We start from the raw sequence: 21,751 nt of genomic DNA, 5'->3' as shown, positions 1-21,751 counted from the left end.
ACAAAAGAACAGGCATTCAAAAGAGCATGCTTAAAATGTCAAAGAAAACTATTTTTAACATAAAAGAACTTCTTTGGGATTTTTCAAATAACTCATCTTGCTTTATGCTTCCATTGTCCCTTTTGGTTTAAAAATTGACATGTCATAATTTTCTGCCATAGATTTCTATTATGGAACTTGATCCCCTTCAGCTTCTATAATTCCAAATCTAATTATCCAATACAAAAAGCAATTTACTGATAAACTTGACAACTCTGAGCAATGAGTCAATATATTATACCTAAAAATGGTTGTATTTCTCTTGACAAAAAAAGATTATACTAAGAATTGCTATTTCAATGGTTGCAAGATGCCCTGCTGTTTTCAATGACAGCAGTTCCTTTCTGCCTCCGAAGCCGTGATCATGGTGTATTTTAAGTTTCTCGGTCTTGACATGTGGGGTAAGGAAGGCAGTTATTTCAGGCACTGTCCCTTCGGGTGAGGGAAAATAAAAAAGTACCAATAATTCACACTTACAGGGACTATCAAAAGTAAATTAAGTAAATCGCACAGAACTCTCTAAGTATTACTGGTTTATCAGTCCCCATTTAAAAGATAAGGAAACTAAGGCTAGTTATCGTAAGCTGCTAAGATGAAAGGCAATTATCTTGCTAAAGCAAACAAATTACCAGAACTTTTAAGTTAAAATTATTTCTCTAGACATAAATCAACTAGGCAGTTGCCTAAATTTCCAATTTCTGCCTGGTGGTGCCACTTCCATAGTTATTATATACAGAATTCAGCAACTGCACGTAAGTTTCTAGAATAAGTCAGAAGCAAAACACCGACTAAATTTTAGTGTCTAAGGCCTCACGTGATACCTTAACTGTTCCAGAAATGGCAAGAATACTGCCTGTGACTGTCATTTGCTAAAAAGAAAGGGTGGGGAGGAGGGGCAGATAACAATCGTGATTCATTGAGATGTGACTGAAGAATATGGTAGCAATATTATATAAAACAGAGACGATTATAAAGCTCCCATTTCAGCATCAACATTAGATTAATAGTTCAGAAAAATGAAGCAGGATATATGTAGTGACATGTTTGAAACACACACACATACTTCAGGTTAAAAAAAGTCAACTGTCCTGACCAGCGTGGCTCAGTTGGTTGGGCATTTGTTCTGCAAAGTGATGGGTCACAGGTTCAATTCCCGGTTGGGACACATGCCTGGGTTGTGGGTTCAGTCCCCAGTTGGGCAGTGTAGGAGAGGTAACACATCGATGTTTCTCTCCCTCTCTTTTCTCCTCCATTCCCCCCTCTCTAGAAATAAATAAAATCTTAAAACAAAAAGAAAATTCAGTAACTCGCTCAGGGCCAAGTAGAACATGAATATATGAACATGAGGATTTACAAAGGTGTTTCCTTGGCAGTTACTTTAAAAATGAGAAAAAAAACCCTTCACCCCACCTAGATGACTTTCTACACTGTCCTAAGGAATGCATTCCACAGTCTCTTAAGAATCTCTATTCTAACCAATTGAATCAAATGGTCAAAACACGCAAAATGATGTTTTCTTTATTCTCAGGAAAAAAACATCATGCAACTACTTCCTAAAATTTTTTACATCTCATGGCAGCCTCTGAATTAACCCAGAAAACACAGTCTTTGCAAATAATAAGCCCAGAGTTTAATTCTGAATGGTGACCCAGTAGACCTCTCCCTGCCAGTTATCCACACACACGGGATGTGGTACAAGAGCCCCCCCGCCGTGGATGCCTGAAACCGCACTTCTAAACTTTGTATGCACTAAGTTTTTACCTATACGTATATATCTATGATAAAGTTTAATTTATAGATTGGACAGTTTCACAGGTAGAAGATTAGTTCTTACCACAATCTTAACCTCAGCACACAATTTTTTTCTTAAGTTGGAACCTTTCACCTTTTCATTTACAGGAACACTTTATAGCTTCTCCTTGGCATATCCGACATCACTACTCCTGCACTTTGGGGCTACTACTAAGTAAAATAAGGATGACTGGAGACAAGCACTGCGATACCATGGATAGTGGACCTGATAACCCAGGTGGCTTAAGTGACCAATGGCAGGTAGTATACACAACCATACAAAACAGCATATGTGCTGAACGAAAGGAGGATTAATGTCCCAAATAGGAGTGAGATTTCATTACTCAGTACTCAGAACAGTGTGCAATATAAAATGTTGAATTATTTCTGAAATTACCCATGTACTATTTTTGGACTGTGGTCGAATGCAGGTAACTGCAACTGCAGAAAGAGAAACCACATATAAGAGGGAACTACTGTATACACAGCTGACCTCTGAACAACACTGCGGCTAGGGGCGCCAACCGCCTCACTGTCAAATATCCATGTATAACTTGTGACTCCCCCCAAACTTAATTACCCTCACTCAGTATCTGTAGGGGACTGGTTCCAGGACCACTTCTGATTTATCAAGGTCCACGCATGCTCAAGTCCCTATACAAAGGGCACACAGATCACTGCATGCAGGTGGCCTTCCGCATTTGCGGCTCCCAACTGTGGAACAAAAACAGTACAGTGTTTATTGAAATTAAAAAATCCACATATTAGTAGACTCAGGCAGCTCAAACCCATGCTGTTCATGGGTCAACTGTACTAGGTATCTGTGATTCTAGGAGACCACTGACTTTTTATGATGCTCTCAATTAAATGATTGTGCACATAAACTGTAAGATGTACCTTAATTTCAGAAACATTAATGAGTTTTTAAAGGTATATTTAGAATCAAGAAAATACAGTAATTACAAAAGACTGTCTGAAAGAATAGTTCTTCATTCTCATGTGGAAAACAAGCTTAGATCATCCCATATAATAAAAGGTCACACTGGAATACACCAGAATCCACCTTTCAACCTAACTAAAATTTAAATAGAATCTAAAACTAAATATCATTCCTAGAACAGTATTATATGGTGTCCGATAAACTCACAATGCCTACTCTGAAAAAAGTTAATTTGAAATAAATGCGATTTTAAATTCACATTTACAGATGTGTTCCACATGGGAAAGAAGCAGTACAATTCAGTGAAGAGCGCCAAGCAGGTGTCTGATGGAACTGACTCGTCAATTTAATACCATCAAGATTTGTCACTGCAGAAATAGTCCAACTACACACTTGTAAATATGACAAGAGTGATATAGGTATGCTTCTACACCAATTCGCTTCTTTAAAAGATTTTATTTATTTATTCTTAGGGGGATGGAGAAAAAAGGGAGAGAATGAGACATCAATGTGTGAGAGATACATGATAGGTTGCCTCTCAAACGCCCCCTACTGGGGACCTGGCCTGCAACCCAGGCCTGTGCCCTGACTGGGAGTCGAACTGGTGACCCTTTGATCCTCAGGCTGGCATTCTCAATTCACCGAGCCACACAAGCCAGGGCTCTACACCAAATTATTAATTTTACAATTACAGTACATTTCATGCAATTGAGCACTTCTCTGCAAAGTACTTGAGAGTTATTAGAGAATGTATATAATTATAGCACCTGAGTGTTTCTAGTTTAACAACAGCATTATGTTCTCAGAGGTTAATACACACTTTATTTTCCTAAAGTTTATTACATGAATTCGAAAAATGTCACCGAAGACTTTAACTGGCATGAAATCTATATATGACAGTATCAGTCAGTGTGTGTAACATCTTACTATGTGCTACACAAATGCTTTATCACAGCCCTCACAGAAGCCCTGTGAAGATGGTACTATTATGTCCATTTTACAGACGAAGACACCAAGGCACAGAAACGTCCAATTATATACCTACCACCACTAGGGTACTAACTGCCAGAACCGAGATGCAAACCGCAACCCTACTCTGGAGTCGGCTTCTTGCACTGCCCCTGCCTAACTACCTCCCATTACACCAGGCTAACTGGAAAAGACTTCTCAACTGAATAAAAATCAATGACCAATAATCAAGTATAAATTAGATTTTTATTTTGAAATGACCTCTCCCTTTTCATCTTCCGAACACATTAGTACCCAGATCCTACTACCCACACAAGTTCCAATCCCTACAATAAACTCAAAAGTCTAAGGCGGCCAGCAAACAAATCTTGTGACCCTACTATGTACTATGCACTATGCACTGTAAACACAATGGGAATGACAGAAACATAAGGCCCTACGCTCATGAGTTCCAATTTCTTTCTCAGTTCTGAGAACTTAAGCAGAGATGGAGAAACACAGTAATAACTTCCCTATGAACTAAATTCGGGGAGGGCAGGGGAAGAATTAAGCTTTTTGTTTTTTACTTAAAAAATTGACAGTGAAGCAGCATTTTTATATGTAAAACAAATGGTAAATGACTATGTCACTGTCACTGATAAACCTCCCAGACACCACCAAGAGGAAGGTCGTGAATGACAAACTGAAAATCCGATTCACAAGAATGCATTTGCCAGTGGCGGGACTCCTTCAGCAAAGAAGCAACTAAAAACAACACATCTTTCACCAGTGCTATATCAATTTCCATTACTGACAATTAAGTACACACACCATCTCAAAATTAGGATTTATCCCTTGCCTAAAAGGAGGGGACAAGGTTTGAATATACAACCTACATTTTGTACACACTGTAATGAAATGAAGTAAAAGATGACCCAGGTAAATACTCGAAAAAGTCTGTGTTATCTCCACTTTCACACATTATACAATTCACTCTCTTTCATAAGATCTCTGATACATAACCCAAGAATATGACTCTGAGGGACTGAGTGGCAGGGCTACCAGCCCAGGGAAAGGCAGGGCCTCACGAACACAGACAGGGGCCTTTGCTACTGGCAGGCGCAGGCAGCAGAGCGCAGACCTGGCGGAAGCACTCTCCAGATCCTGCGTGCCCCGCACCCGGCCAGCCCAACCGCTCCCTACTCTGACAAACTGGAGAGGCCCTGCAAAATCCCTCACCATCAGCAGACGAAGACTGAATTAGAGTTTCCTCTTTCACACTGGGCCCCAATCTGTACTTGAATATCATACCTGTCCACCCCCAAACTCCTTTCTTTCATCTAAATGTCGTATTATCTCCGTTACCATCTTTCTATAATCCATCTTAATTCTAACTCCCCATTTCCCACCAGCAGATCATTTTGTGTTGTGGCCACGTAGCAGAGGGGCAGGGTGAGCCAACTGAGGCTCCCTGAACTTGCATTGTGATAGCCAAAACAAACTGAACCCTCTCCCCAGCCCTAGCAAGAGGTTTAAAAGTTTAAAGTTCAAGAATGATTTTCACACAATGCCTTCTACAGAGGTCAGGAATCAGCGACACTCTTCTGGAAAGGGGAAACTGACTACCTTAGTCCCTGGGAATGCACCGCTGACCACAGGAGCATTCCAGCATCTCTCCCTAATGAGTCACCTCCTCCCCCCCCACCCCGCCCCGGGGGGCTTGAGAAGGCTCTTCCCTATCCTGAGGATTGACTAGGCCAGAAGAAAACAAGGTCCCCTAGACCATAATGGATTTTGATCTTTGGGAAAGAAGTTCTCCCTTCCAGGGGTGTCCAACCTTTTAGCGTCTCTGGGCCAGGCATTAAACACAGTGGAAGGAGAAGAGTTGTCTTAGGTCATACATTAAATAAACTGTGACACCTAATCACAAAGGAAATCTCATAACGTTTTAAGTAAATTTACGATTTTGTGCTGGGCCACATTCACAGCCATCCTGGGCTGCACGCAGCACACGGGCCGCAGTTTAGACACCCCTGCTACTCTCCAATAAACTTGAAAGCTATCGTTAAGCATTCAGACAATCCGCAATGCCTAAAATTTACAGAATGCTTTTATTTATACTTTCTATTTGATATAAAAGGTATTAAAATAAAACAAGAATATTAAATCACAGGATCAGGTCTCTATTAAATTTAATTTTCCTTTAAACTATTTTTTTTTCTTTAAACTATTTTTTAAGAGATACTTACTAATGTAGCAATATTACAGCAAATTCCCTCTGCTGAGTCCAATAACATGCCAATGGTCATAAGCAACTGATGGAGCAATACAGAATCATTCAAATATCTACCCTCCAGATATATATCTATTTTCTAGAGAAAAAGAAAATCGGTGCCAAGACTGACCCACTGCCTAACATAAATAAAACCAAGACGCATTTTTTGTGAACTCCGTCATTTCTTACTTTACTAAGAGAGAAATAGAAAATATACTAACATTCAGTAACTATTTCAATAGATTCCTACACTCTATTCTGTATTACAGAATAGGACAAAATATTTATGGTCAAGTAACTATAAATCAAACCATCACACTTTTACATGTGTTTTTATGCTCACCTATATAAATACACACAAGCACACTACGATATATATTTTATTAGTTTGCCATGCTGTTTAACTGACTTTAAATACCAAAAAGTTCACATTGCCTACAATTACAACTATGTATGTAAAAGAACCTTTTTTTTTAAAAAAAAGGTTTTATTTATTTTGAGAGAGGGAAAGGGAGGAGAGAAACATCAACGTGTGGTTGCCTTTCGTGCACCTCCTACCGGGGGTGTGGGGACTTGGCCTGCAACCCAGGCATGTGTCCTGACTGGGAATCGAACCTGTGACCCTTTGGTTTGCAGGCCCACGCTCAATCCACTGAGCTACACCAGCCAGGGCTAAAAGAAATAATCTTGAAGAAAAATCCATGAACTTCACAATCCACATCCCCCCCAAAAGCGATTAAATGCAACAAAAAGATAAAATTGAAGACAATAAACTGACACTGAAAATAAAAAGATTATTATAACTAAGGTACCTTTTAGCACTAGTTGACAATTTAGCAGCTGTTTTGCTGGATATTTTCCCCTCCTTTTTCTTGGGCTGTACTTGTTCTCTTTCTGGTTCTTGCTGAACACTTTCACGTTGGTCTCCATCAGAACTTCCTCCACTAGTGCTTGGACTGTCATCAACTCTCTGTGCCTCAGTGGACATTTTAGATCCTAGTTTAAAGAAGCAAAAAGCATTTATTCAGTTGTGGGAAGACTGTAACAAGGTACCTCAAAAATGGACAGGAAATGAGCCTCAAGTTAGAGCGAGTAAAGCTAATATAAAGTAAGTTGGTCATTTACAAAACAGCTTTGGGAATTAACAAAACCTTTCCTTCCTTCACTCAAGTGTACTGAGGAGAGAAATGAAAACATATAAAATACACATACAAAATGTTCCCAGTAACATTATTCATAGAGCCAAAAAAGAGGAAACAACTCCAATGTGTACTGACTGATGAATGACATGGTATATCACATATGGTATATCCACACAAATAAATACTATTCGGCCACATAAAGGAATCAAGTAGAGTAGCTATGTGATACAACATGGATGAACTTTGAAAACATTATGCTAAGCTAAGGAAGCTGGTCACAAAGAACCATAAAGTGCATGATCCCATTTACAGGAGTAATCAGAATAGGCAAATCCACAGAGACAGAAAAGTCAGGAAGTGATTGGGCTAAGTGATTACCAGGGGCTAAGAGTTAGGAAGTAAGGGGAAGAACTGCTAATAGGTACAAAGTGTCACCGAAATACATGAAATGTTTGGAAATTAGAAAATTATGATGCTGCACAAGTGGACATATTCCACATACCACTGAGTTCTACATTTCAAAAGGGTGAATTTTACATTACGTGAACTGCAGTCAATAAAGCTGTTACACACACAAAAAGAGGGGAGCCTCTTCTCCACCAGGCTCTGGGGTAGCCCCCTTGGTCCTACAAGCAGGAGAAATTTGGTCTAGTAGGTAAGCCGACTTGCTAAATGAAAACAGGACATTTAGTGAAAAACAGACACAGGGAGAGAAAAATGAGGGATACTGTCTCATCCACATACAATAAACACATGCTCAGGACTGGGCTAAGGTCAAAAATCCTCTCAACTAATCGATTGTTTTCAGTAACCTTTGTGATAACAGAACAGAGGGCTGCGTGGTTCTACATACAAACTGAACTGTATGACAGTGTCAGCACTGATCCCCCAAAGTACCAAGCCGCTCTGTTTCACAAGAAACGGAGACTGCTGAGGCACAGGAGGATTTTGTGCCCCACAGTCTGAATGAGATCTCAAGGCTTTCAAACTGCCTTTGCTCTGAATTCATGCTCCCCAAACAGGTGACTGATTACCAACTCAATTTCCTCAATACCTTGATACGTAGGTAGCTGTTACAAACTAGATAGCAGAAATAAAAAAATGCAGTAAGTGAAAAGGAGCATCCCCTCTCATCTGTCATTCTATCGTAATCAATTTCTGAATTTCATTACTATGAATCCGTCCCTTAGCATCGAACCAGCTTTCCCTGCCCTGGCTGGTGTGGCTCAGTGGGCTGAGTGCCAGTCGGTGAACCAAAGAGCTTCAGGTTTGATTCCCAGTCCAGGGCACATGGCTGGGTTGCAGGCCAGGTCCCCAGTAGAGGGCGCGCGAGAAGCAACCATGCATTAATGTTCTCTCTTTCTCCCTCCCTTCCCCCTCTCTCTAAAAGTAAATAAACAAAATCTTAAAAAAAAAAAAGATCTAATAGCTTAGAGCGTACCAACAAATCTAAAACCAAACTGACAAACTTCATGTCTGGATTCAAACTTCATGTCAAGGGCCTTGTGCTCAGTTACTTTCACTTAAGAACTACTCTGAGCACTGTGTAGCTACATTCTCAGACACCTCTCCTTAAAAAAACGGAACTACCTACCTGTAAGAAGTGACATTAGCACCATGAAATACACCTTTAAAAACAGCAGATAAACGGAACAAATTCCTTTCAAAAAAGGCACCACCTTCCTCTCAATCAAATTAGGACTTGAGCCCTGGCTGGTGTGGCTCAGTGGATCGGACTCTGGCCTGCGAACCCTCGGGTTTAATTCCCAGTATAGGACACAGGCCTAGGTTGCTGGCCAGGTCCCCAGTAGGGGGTGCGCGAGTTCCAATCCCTCCCTCCCCGTCTCTAAAAATAAGTGGAATCTTAAAAAACAAAAATTACGACTTGAAATAAACTATATTTGACATGATCAAGAATTATAAAGAAAGACTGCTCAAAGCACCGCTTTTTATTAGTCGAAAAGTATAGCTAGTTGACTGACGAAAATTCATCATCACCAAAGATTCAACTTGTAGCTTGCTCTAAAGGGATTTCATATTACAGACGTTTAATGAATTGAAACTTTTATGGTAAGATAAATCAAAAAGCACTGCAAGAGAATGGGAAATTCAGGAGGCAGAGAGAGAGGTAAAAGAGTCAAAAGAAAACACTGAATGCCTTCCATGAGATACCACACAAATACACCACCAACACCCCTTCGACTCCAACAGCTCGCCTCCCCCAAGCCAAACAAAAATAGGTCTGCCCAAGCAGTTCTGAAACTGTCAGGGACACCTCACTGCTTTTCTACCTAGTCCGTAAATGGAAAGCATCAGACTCCACAGCTGTGACATCTTTTATGAGCACTAAACTCACTTAATAGAATACGGAAATCCTATATCAGTATGTTTCATGTCTAGCTCTAACAGCCCTAACATATTTCGTTTTTTTTTCATTTTTATTTCATTTTAATTCTCATCCTTGGACTCAGCATTTTTTTTCCCAGTTTCCTTCTTTCAGTTAAAATGGATCAGAAGTTAAAAACCTTGTGTGTACATAAGAGTATTTAGCGAGAGCAGATGTGCATGGGAATGAGAAAGGGGACAATTCTCAGGGAAAAGCCCTAGGAGAGAACAAAACGCTGCAGGTGATATTTTGAGAGATGGGACATGAGTGAGACATTATATTATGTACCTTAAATCAGAAGCAATCCATTCATTACATGGCAAATACACTGAAACCTAAATGAAATAAAATTATCCTCTACTGAAGTTGGAGCTTCGGTTTAATAAACTATGTCTATAGTTTTAGTTGTGTATTTCATTATTTATCAAGCTGCTTCTTCTTCTTAATATTCTTATTTATGTGAATTTACATACTATCTAACAATGCATGAGTATACAATTACTTAAAAGATTATTTGGTGATATGATTAATTTGAGCTATAAACAGAAACCCAAATTTCATAAACTGTTCCAGAATAGCTGGGGACTAAAATTAGTCTCGCCAGACAACTATTAAAAATACTAGTTAAAACACCCAAATAGCCGTACAATGTCTATGGTTTCACAATAAAGAAAAAAAATTTCTTCCACTTTTGACCTAAGATATTTTATTCAACCAAATCTTAACACAGGGATGGTATTGGTTTGGCCAAAAAGTCTGTTAAGTTTTTTCTGTAAAGTAAAAGACACAGTTTTCATTTTCATTTTCACCAGTAACTTTATTGATTTGGATATTTTGAGCATGTCAGCTATCTCCCACTATTGGCCTCTCGTGGGTAGAGGCCAGGGGTGCTGCTAAACTTCTTCCAATGCATAAGACAGCCCCACAGCAAAGAATTACTTGGTCAAAATGTCAATAGTACCAAGAAACTCTGCAAACCACTTTTGACGTGTTCAATCTCTATACAATATACAAATCTTTTTTGTGTGTGTGTTTCAGTTGCATTTTTACCTTTTTTGAAGTAACAAAGCATTATCCACCAAAAATGTTGCATATCTTCTTCCACCTTCCCTATTAAAATGGCCATACAAAAATTCACCAATTTTGATAAGTTTTTTTAAATGTATGCTGATATGACAACTATCCCAATACATTCTAACAAAATTGTTTCTAATGAAGTTAAATACAACTAAGCACTACTAGAACCATCCTACAGAAAACTAAATGAACTTTTTGGCCAACCCAATAAATCCATCTGAGGTCACTAATAACCACTGCAGAAACTTTCTCGAAGTTTCATATCTTCTTGAAATATAAAGAGTAAGGCAAATTTCTGCTAGAAGACAAAACCAGTAGAAATCTGCTTTACTTTTGGAGTATGGGGCAAAAAAAATTATTGTACCACTCAACTGGCAACTAATTTTTATGAAGAAAAAATAGTTATAACTATAAAGCTGGTGTTTTTCTAAAGTACAAATGAAAATTCCTGAGTTAACTCTTTAAATGTTACCTTCTAAAGCATCATTTAAAAATTATCTATAAGATTAATTTCTAAATAATTTGATGCAATCACCTAATCTAGAGGGAAGATAAATTTAAATCCCAGAATTATAAACAGAGCTACTCATCAATGATAGTTTCAAAGATATAAAGATAGTTCAACTTAAACTTTTACTTTGGCTTCAATGTAAACATTGGTTTCTAAACATAAAATAGTAAGGTAGACCTTCTTCAAACATATGTTAAATTAAGAGTTTAGATATTGTTCATTCTTCTACAAATTACCTAAGCTTGAATTAGATATGTACTTGATGTTGGAATTACAGTCCTGGAAATTAGTGACATATAGTGAATGAAACTCACAGGTTCCATAAAAATGAAGTAATTTGATTATAAATATTAGGGATAACATAAAAGCAACTACATTCACTCCATAAATCCGAATTACTTTCCAGATAAGCTTTACATTTGTATCTCAAGGTATAAAACTGCAAAAACAAGTGTTCATTGGAGCTTCACAGGAAAACGCTTAATTCTGTGATTTGATATCCCTCTATTTGTCTTCCTACTCACATTTGTAAACTTTTCTAAATAATTTATAGTATATGCACAACATGTAGCAATATCCAGCTTTAAACTTACGTGTAAAAATATTTACATAGGAAATAACTGAGGAGCACCTTATTTTTGAGAAAGGTGCCATGTGCTGGGTAAGACAGACTGGGGTACGACATTATATGAAAACCCTTTATCGTGGGCACCTGCCCATATATCAGGAAGCATCCAAGCTGTCTGAATGAACACAAAGATTTAGATTACGAGGTCCAGAGTGAATGAACACATATTCAAAAACATACTTTTTAAACAATCAGGGATTAAAAAAAAAACTAAGAGCTTCAAATGTTTCTAAAGCGTTGGATTATCTGAAGTAAACCGTAGCCTTCCTTTTGGACTTTCAGGTAAAAAATATTTGAGCAGACTCTCAAGTATACACAATACAAAACGATGAATCTTGAAAACATGTAAATAGGTCTACCAGCCACCCAGCACAGGATGTCTTTCTAAAGCGGCCTTAATTTCCTTAAGAGAAGATGGATTGGACATTTCTGGTTGGTCGTAGGGGGAAAAAAGCCACAAGAAGCTACGCTTTATCTTCATTAGAAATGGTAAAGGGCAAAGGGATCAAAACATTATGAGGGAAGAGAGGGGGAGAAGTTAGGGGTGGGGGGCGCAGAGGGAATCCAGTTTCCATCCAGGCCAGTGGGGGCTGCAGAGAAGAGACCGGAGAAAAAAATGGGCTTCGGCTCCAAAGTGTGACAAGCGCTAGGCTTCACAAAAGACCAATACAACACACACTCCACCCCAGTACACACACAAACACACCCCACAAGGTCTTCTCCGGGAGGGCCACAGGGGTGCAGCGGAGGTGGCGGGGGAGGCAGACCCGGCACTCGCCAGGAGAGACACCATGTGTAGCAATTATGCAATTAGGGAAAATAGCAAAAGATCAAGCTGGGCACTTTTCCGCCGTGACATTTATCCTGTACTTTTGCAAAGACTTAGTTCCAGGATGCGGCTGGGAGAGGAAAGGGGCTGGGAGGGTAGCGAGGGATGGGGAACTAAGAGGAGAACAGGGTGGAAGACGGGCAGGGAGGGAAGAGGCAGAGGGGGGTGGATGGAAAGGAGGGGGAGGGGTGGAAAGGGCGAGAAACCGGGGCAGGAGGCTCAAGGGAGGGGGCACAGGGAATGGGGCACGCAGGGGAGCCAGGAGGGAAGGAACTAGGGCACCAGCAGTGTAAGCAGAGACCTGCGACGTGGAGGGGAGGTGGGGGGGGTCGCCTGCCAGAGAGGACGCCGGAGGGCAGGGTGGGGGGCACCAACGCAGTTGGGGAGAATACCTGAAGGTAGGGTGTCCCTGCAGGTCATGGGGCTCCCACACAAGCGCTGGGAGAAAGGGCTACGGAGGTGGGGGTGGAAAGAGGAGGACAGGGGAGGCCCCAAGTACCGGGTGTCCCCACAGACCGTCTAGTCACCGAAAGCCGGACCACGCACCACGCATCGGACCGCCCAGCCACGCCTGTCCCTGCCGTGCTCGTGTGCTGGCCCGAACTCACCCTCGGCGCCGCTGCCGCTGCCCCCAGCTGTTCCAGCTCCGGCTCCCAAGGCTCCTGCCCACGTCTGCTGTTGTGGACGCCCCTGAGTCCTGGAAAGTGAAGCCACCGCCTCCGTGTGAGCCACTGCCGCCGCCCGGCCGTCCGCGCGCGCGCCCGCGAGTGCGCGTGCCCCGCGCCAGCCCGGGAGAGACCGCGAGAGCGCGAGCCCCACGTCGGCTGTGCCGAGGCGCGCCTCCGCCCCGCCCCTCCTCCTCCGGCGCGCCACCGAAAGGGGGCGGGGGCGGGCGCGCGCACAGGCGGGCAGCCCAGCGGGCCAGGCGAGGAGGGGGTGGGGGAGGCGGCATGGAAAAGTAAAGTGACAGCTGAGTCCCGAGAGCAGGCAGTGGCTGGCGTGGGCGAGGGGCGGGGTGGGTAAGGGGTGTCCCACATTAAAGGAACGGCAGAGACCGGGAGAAGTGAGGGAAACGGAGGGTGACGGGGCGGCTTGAGGGAGGGGACGCGGGGACCTTGACGGGCACGCGCATTAAAGGGACATGCTGGCTGGGGGTGGGAATTGCCCTCAGACCTAGCAGGGGCCGGTGTTTTACCCCCATCCACTGCAGCCCTTGGCGTCACACTTGCCTCAGAGCTTTCGCAAAGTGGCTACCAGGACTGACCGTATTGACACACGAAACAAAACTCGGACGCGTGGTGCCCACATGCACCCAAGATGGGAAAACTTTGCATTGGCCTGGAAAGTTCACCCAGGCTAAGCCACATTCTGCAACGTCCACTGCAACACGAAGGTCTCTCTGCCTTTTGGCGCGGCCTGCCCCAGACTGTCCAACAGTAGCCGGAGCTGGGGTCCACTGAGCCTTAGGGCATGGGGGGAGGGGTGGGAAAGCAGCACCCTCGGAGCGACAGGAAAACTGCCTCCATGCCCATTTGAAGGGTATGGGAACACTAGCAGTTCTACAGGTGACCGTGGGAAATTTAGGATGCCCTACTATCTTCACTCGCGAATAACCATTAGAAAAATAATGAAAAACTATGTCTGCATTGCAAACTCGGCTCCCACAAGAATTTCCCTCCAGCCCCTTACCAACCAACTGACTGCTATTGTTGCTACTAAATCTTTCCCATAAAGAAGGTGCTGTCACTATATGTGGGGACATTGTACTTCCCAGACAGGGCTGAAGATAGCCACGGAGTCCACCACAACACAAGGAGCCCAAAGAAATCAGTGCAGTGACACCCCAGGGGTCAGGAGCAAGTGAAGATCCACATGTACGTCTAGAACTGAAAATCCTTTTTATCTAATGCCTTCCTCAAGAATTTGCTATTTACAATATTCCTGAAAATTGCCGAAAACTGTTACTGGCTTCTAGCCTTCATCAATCAACAATGAGCAAAAAGTAGGCGTGTTCTTCTTCACCACTTCTATGTGTCACTCAAGGATGTGGACAGGACCCATGACCCTTAAAACTCTGAAATATATATTGGAGGATTAGAAATTAGTGTATACCTCTTACATGGTACAATGTATTAGAAGGAAAATATGACATAATAGAGCAGGTTTGCCTTTTAAAATTTCAAATATGACCAAAATAGAGAATTTTATACATTGCCTAAAATGTGTGCATAATTTACTTTACCTCATGAAAGCTTCTTTGTGTATTAATGTTTTCATTTTCCTAATTGTGTTTCAGTAAGTTTTACAACTGTTTGGTAAGGATAAATGATAGAATCCCCATTTCCTGGGTCTCTAAGCTTTTCTCCACATAAACTGCTCTTATATATACTCTAATGTGTATATCCCTTGGTTTTTGTTCGTTTGCAATGAATATTTTATAAGGAAGTACTCTTCTGTTACAGAAAGTATCAAAGTTGTTTTTTAATCCTGGTCATTGGCCGCTGGGGGCCAAGGAGGCAGCAATGCCAACTTCCAATTTTGTGAACGGATTGGAAGGAGTTTCGCTGCTTAAATGCTGAAACTGGAGTTGCTACCGTACTTCATTTTTCTGTAGATGTTTTAACTGCTATATACCATTTACCGAGTTTAAGAAGTGCACAGTACAAGTCAGAGTTACCCTTTTCACTGATTCAAGGAATATTTGTTGAGTACCAGACACTGTCTAGATGGTTGAGATAGGGCATTGAATAAAGGAGGAAAATCCCTGTCCTCAGAGCTTCCCTATCCTTGCCCCTTCTCTGTATTTTACACATGACGTACAATTTCTCAGCAATTTCTGTTGACTCTGCCTTCAAAAATATACCCTGAGAGTATCCACTTCCTCCTCCCTCTTTCTCCACAGCTAATAATCTGGTCTAAGCCACCATCGTTTCTCAGTGTTTTCCTACCCAATGCTATATCTCCCCCTCTCCACTCCCCACCCCCACCAGACAGACTCCATCCCCACACAGAACAGTCTGAGTGATCTTGTAAAACACAGGCCTCTTTGCAGAATCTCCAGTGGCTTCCCGATCTAGAGCCACAGCTGAAGTTCTGGCAATGGCTACGTGGCCTTACATGATCTGCCCACCTCCCCCAAGCAGGTCTCCTCCGAACTTGCAGTGGTAACTCACCCCAGCCATCTCCCTTCTGCCACACTAGCCTCCTTGCTCTTAGGGAATGCACCAAACATTTCTAAGCCTCAAGACTTCTGACTTACAATTTTCTCTCTCTGGAACATTCTTCCCTCCCACCCCCATCCCCCCAACACTTCCTCTCTCCCCCTCCTCTGGTTTATTTTTCTTCATGATCATCACAATAAATCTGATATACTATATTTCTTACTTATTTATTTTAATTGTCCCCCCCTCCACTCCCCCCCGAACTTCTTCCTCTTTCCCTCCTCCATGTATAAGTACCTTGAGAACAAGGATTTTTTCAGCTGGGGTGCATTGCTATGTATATATTTAATTAAAGTGGTTGAGTGAATGAAATTGACCTCTTTCAGTTGATGACATGATAGACATTGTTCTCATTTCTTCAATATTAGCAGTTAGCATTTATTGTGTTTTTAATTCACACCAGACTAAGTTCTAGCACTTTACATATACTAACTCACAGATACCCCATAAGGTTATGGGGTATTTTATTGGTTTCATTCAATCAACTCTGCTATCCCGATGAGAACCCTGAATTAGAGATTAAGTCACTTGCTCACAGGCACACGGCTAGTCAATTGCAGAGCTGGGATTTGAACACAGCAGTTTGGCCTGGGAGTCTGTAATGTGAGGACACATTAGCGTGAGACCAATGTTACAAACACAGATTTTCCTCAGTTTTCTCAGTTCCTCTCCCCTGAGACTCAAACTTAATCTCCAAAACAAACAGCTCACCTTCTTCCTAGTTCCTGCTGTGGCCCATCAGCCCGTCACCATGAACTTACTCTCCTTTCCTACACTTATTTCTGAGCTTTCCTTTACAGCCCACACTTTCCTCCTTAAAATTGGCAAATGGGAATTTTTTGTGTGTGGGTGCAGGGGGGCCCTTCTTATAACTTTGTTGCCATCAACTTTATGAGCAGGTAGAATCACAATCAGTTTTTTAAAGTAGGTCTGGAAGGGCAATAGAAAAGACTTCTCTAGGGATAACTGGGCTGGATTTCAGCAAAACACATCATACTGCTTGTTCAGGCAGCTTTTATTCTGGTTAGACACCCAAAGATCAGGGACTGTTAAATATTTGGATTGTACCCCCTGAAGGAAATATCACATTAGATTAAGTTTACCGAAGATTAGGGCCCCGAGAGGGGGATGAAAGACAATACTCGTTTGCTTACTGCCTGGCTTAAAGAGGGCTGTGGGCACCCTGTGGTTACTCTAAATGTCTTGGAAATTTAAGAAGGACAACAACCATATGGGAAAATTGAAGCTACATCAGAGCCCAGACCCTAGACTCCCCATTCCCTACCCACAGACAAGCAGGCACCAGGTGCTTAACAAATGTTTGTTGCATAAATGAATAAGTGAATTCTTAACAGGGAGTGAAAAAGTGCTGAGGGCAAATACCCTGATTTCCAACACTCTGTCAGAGACTGCTACCTGGCCTGCCATGTACAAACTCATATGTTGTACACTGCAAGTTATAAGAAGGCACCATTTGCATGAATTAAGATGCAGACACAGACTGACTGCTCCCCTCACCTGTAGCCTCTGCCCGGGTGTGGTAGTCAATGGTAGTCAGTCTCTGGGATGGTCCCAGTGATCCTTGCCCCCTGAGATTCATAATCGTTCTTGTGTAGACCCCTCCCATACGTACCAATATTGGTTTAATGCTGAAAAGTGACAGTACAACACGCTTGCAATTGGTTTATAAAAGACATTAGGGCTTCTATCTTGGTTGTGTTCTCTCTCTCTCTCTCTCTCTCATCACTTACTCTGGAGACAGCTAGTCTTCAGAATGGGAGCAGCCAGCCCTGGGCAGGTTGCTTGGTTGGAGCATCATCCCCCGCCTCCCACCAAAATCAGAGCACATACAAGAATCAACCAATGAATGCATTGATAAATAGAACAACAAATCAATGTTTCACTCTCTCTCTCTCTTTCTGTCTTTCTCACTCTCAACTCTCCCTTTCTCTCTCTCTTTAAAATAATCAAATCAACAAAATTTTTTTAATCCTCACCTGAAGACATTATTTTTCATTGCTTTTAGACAGAGAGGGAGGGAAATATCCATAGAGAGAGAAGCATCAATTGGTTGCCTCCCACATGCGCCCAGACCAGGGACTGGGAATAAAACCTGCAATGTAGGTACGTGCCCTGACTGGGAATGGAACTTGCAACCTCTGGTTACAGGACTCGAAGCTCCACCAACTGAACCACAGCAGCCAGGGCAATTTAAAAAATTCTTTTTTAAAGATAATGTAAGCAGCCATAAGAAAAGGCCTCCAACTAACAACCTAAAGAGCGAGCTTGGAAGCAGATCATTCAGCCTTAGCCAAGCTTTCTGATGCGACAACCCCCGCCCAGCTTCTTCAGTGCAACCTCACACAAGACCCTGAGCCAGAAACACCCAGCTGAGCCACCGCTGAACCTTGAGATAATAAATGTTTGTTATTTCCAGCCACAAAGTTTGAAGGGTAATTTGCTATGCTGCAATAGATAATTTATACACATGCTCTTAGTTCTCTCATGATGAGGTTCCCTCCTTGAGTCCTCTACGCGTCAAGGATGCTACTGTTACGGTACTTCCTGTGGAGCAAAGAGTCTTACTCACCCCTGAGACAGGCGATTGGATGCAACCTCCCCTCCATCTATCCTCAACGTAACTTTGCCAAAGGCACTCAACACAAGCTGCTTTTTAACTCATGAGTTGTAGAGTATCAGTAAATACATATGGTGGGTGTGTAAATATCTTTATGTAGGGCATATACAATTTATTCTTAATTTGACTCTCAAAACTTATAATTAGCACTGAGTGAGTAATAAAAATTGTTTTGCAAATATTATTCACAAACTGCTGGATTTTTCCCCCCTGATATGTATGCAAAGTCTAGATTTTCATCAGTGAAATCTTATGGACTATGACCAATCGATCATATTGTTACTGCTAAATTACATGAGAATTTCAGTCACACTATTTAGTAGAATAAATAGCATACAGAATATTTTTAAATCCACTTAAAATTTGTCATTAAACCATACATATCACTTAGTCTTTTCTCTTCCCCTTCCATCAAACTTTTTTTCCAACTGCTATCTTTATTTTCCTCATTCCTGAGCTCCCCGCTCAGTCATAGAATCATACAGGGTAGGGGGAGGCAGAAGAGAGGGAATAAGAAGGGCCACAGCTGAATCCGACTTGTCTCAGCCTGGGATTCAGAATGTCAGGTATGTGTGAGACGTGGTGGAGCAAGTTCTTAGGGAGGAGCAGGGATTTTTTTTTCAGGATCATATTTTTTAAAGTTTTTAAATTTTATTTTTTGATTGATTTTAGAGAGAGGGAGAGAGAGAAAGAAAAAATATCAATTTGTTGTTTCATTTATTTATGCATTCATGGGTTGATTCTTATATGTGCTCTGACTGGGGATCAAGCCTACAACTTTGGTATATCCAGATGACCTTGAACCAAAGGAGCTATTGGGCCAGGGAGGAGACATTTGAATGAGTGTCCTCAGAAGAACTGACACTATGGAGAAAAAAGATTGGGAGGCCTGGAAGATAAAAACAATGAGCACACTTGGAGAAAGGCACTTTCAAGGAGAAAAATGTGTCGGTTTATGATTGTTTCCACTCAACTCCTGTAGACTTTCAGTAAAGACCAAGGAGAAGAAAGTCTGTGACTAAGAATTAGCAGCTATTTGCCCATAAAATCTGTCTGACCTTATGGGGTCCTGCCTTAACAACACACAATGTAACTCATCCCCACCTGAAAAAAAAGGGAAGGAAGTCAAGGACAGCTGTGATGAGTGAGCTGACGGGACAGTGGCAGTGGGGCCAGCCTCACAAGGGCTTGGCATTGGTGCGGTTCTCTCCAAGGGAGGCGCTGGCTGGCACAGAGTGCTTTGGGGCTAGCAGTAGACAGCCAATCACCTCTGGGATTTCATAAGCTTTGGAGGCTTCAGGAAATGCAATCACTTGCAGGAGCCAGAAGTAGAAAGAATGGCCTGGATTCTGAGCACAGGTGGGAACACACCTGGAGACTCAGACCTGATAGTCTGGAGACTCAAGGGCGTTCACAGCTCATGAAAATAGTGGAAAGGACTTTGCAGGCTGTCCAGTCCAACCACTCTCTGATTTAGAATTTGTGCAAAATAATTTGCTAGAACATCTCCTACCACTCTTGAGAGTCGATTCTATCTTTGGACAGTTTTGATTTCTTCACCCCTAAATTGCCTCCAATTCCTTTCTCACTGTGCTTTTGGAATATGGAATAATGCTAAAAGCTTTGCTGCAAGAAAGCTCTTTCATTTCTTAGAAAAGGCTAACATACCCCGTGAGTTGTCTCCTCCCTGAAGTAAACATCCCTTTTTATTCGTTGCCCCCCATGTGACACAGGTTTGTGTTTCCCCACCTCCCCCACATAGTTTGTCTGTTTCCCTTTAAATTTGGTGTCAGTTGCTGAGTGCAATATTCCAGGTGGGGTTCGCTTAGCGGAGAGCAGAAGGCAATTATTTGTCACCTGCTGCCTCCATCCCAGGAATCTGTGATTCCAAACTTCTAAATGTAATTTGAATGCCCATGCTGCATGGGATAGTGCTTTTCAACTAAATGTTAAATTGGGGTCAAAAAAATTTACAAAGAAATTTCAGGAGACCCATAACCCAAGAAACAATCTTGGCAAATCAATTCAGACCTTCTCAACTCTACCCCTCAAATCAGCAAGCATCCACCATCCCTCTGCCCTGTGGAAAATAAGGTCGTCAACCTTAAAGAGTAGTCATAAGTTTTACCTATTTCAGAAACTCTTGGCGAGGTCTCTTAGAAGTGTGTTTAGGGGGAAAAAAACCAAAGGGGTTGGTGGCAGGTCAGAGCTACATACTTCTTTTTCAAGAATACGGAGGTTCGTCTCCTATAGAAGAAGAATTTAGATGGGTTATCTTATTTGGCTTCGAAACTATATCTTGCTTCTATTTGGGTAGGAAAAACTATAAATTGATTCCTTTTGGAAATTGTCAACCAGAGCTTCATGTACGGAGCACACACAGTAGCCAATTATTAGCATTTTCCTCCCAATAAGAATTTACTTTTCTCCTGCAAGAAAAGTTTTTTATATGAATACATTTACACTGACATCTAGAACAATACTAAGCCTAGCCTGGCTGATGACAAAGTACAACTTTATTGCACTCACACTAGTGATGATTGGTTTACTAAACTTTTTGTCCTCCACGTCACAAAATCACTACTCCCAATATTTTCTATATTTTTATGTTTTACTATCTAAGAGCTTATTTGTGTCATACTTTAAAATACCAGGTTGTTTCATACCTCTTCACCGTTAGATACTATTCCTGAAATCTATTGCTGCCTAAAACCATTCTAAAAGTCGGTAGTTTTAACAGTAATCACTTATTTTGCTCATGAATCTGAAATTTGGTCAAGGCTTCGTAGGATTGGTTTATCTCTGCTTCATGCCGAGTCACTTGGAGCAGGTTGATTTGGGACTCTAAGGCAAATTTAGAGTCCTTAGACTCTAAATTTCATGCTGTCCTTTCATGACAGCTCATTCACATGGCTGGCAGGCTGGTGTTGGCTGTTGGTAAGGGACTCAGTGGGAGTCCTGAGTGGGGACCTCAGTTCCTCAGGCCCAGGACTCTCCACCTGCCCCCTGGCTTCCTCAGAGTGTGGTGGCTGGGTTCCAAAAGTGAGCATCTCAAGAAAACCAGACAAAAATTATGTAGTCTTTTTCTAATCTAGCATCATAAGTCACATTCTATCACTTCTCACTGTATTCATGGAAGCCATCAGAAACCCACCCAGATTCAAGGAGAAGGGAATTGGGCTTCACCTCTTGATAGGGGAGTGGAAAGTTTCTAGAAGGTTTTATGAGGCTATAGATATTTCTACAGCCATCTTGGGAAAATACAGTCAGCCACAGATACATCATTTCCTTTGCCTGAACCCCCGCTTCTGTCTTTGCTCTCTATG

At 41.9% G+C, this 21,751-nt stretch overlaps 1 protein-coding gene across 2 annotated transcripts in view; it reads right to left on the bottom strand.

Moving 5' to 3' along the window:
• The window catches only part of UBE2E2 (ubiquitin conjugating enzyme E2 E2), a 264,128-nt gene extending 250,760 nt beyond the window's left edge, over positions 1-13,368 (bottom strand). Inside the window, exons 1-2 of one of the 2 annotated variants that reach the window (XM_037070765.1) lie at positions 13,175-13,368; positions 6,806-6,989 (exon numbers count right to left, since the gene is read on the bottom strand). In XM_037070765.1, the coding sequence (XP_036926660.1) occupies positions 6,806-6,981 (176 nt within the window). In that variant the 5' untranslated portion in view covers positions 6,982-6,989; positions 13,175-13,368. Of the gene's footprint in view, positions 1-6,805; positions 6,990-12,958; positions 13,085-13,174 lie in introns of those variants that run through there. The other variant, XM_037070764.1, reaches the window with a different exon arrangement.
• Between the last annotated feature and the right edge of the window lie 8,383 nt (positions 13,369-21,751).

This window comes from Sturnira hondurensis, unplaced genomic scaffold (genome assembly GCF_014824575.4).
Source record: "Sturnira hondurensis isolate 20B ecotype Veracruz unplaced genomic scaffold, ASM1482457v3 Scaffold0019006, whole genome shotgun sequence".
NCBI lineage: Eukaryota > Metazoa > Chordata > Mammalia > Chiroptera > Phyllostomidae > Sturnira > Sturnira hondurensis.
This window is presented reverse-complemented; position numbering and strand designations above follow the sequence as displayed.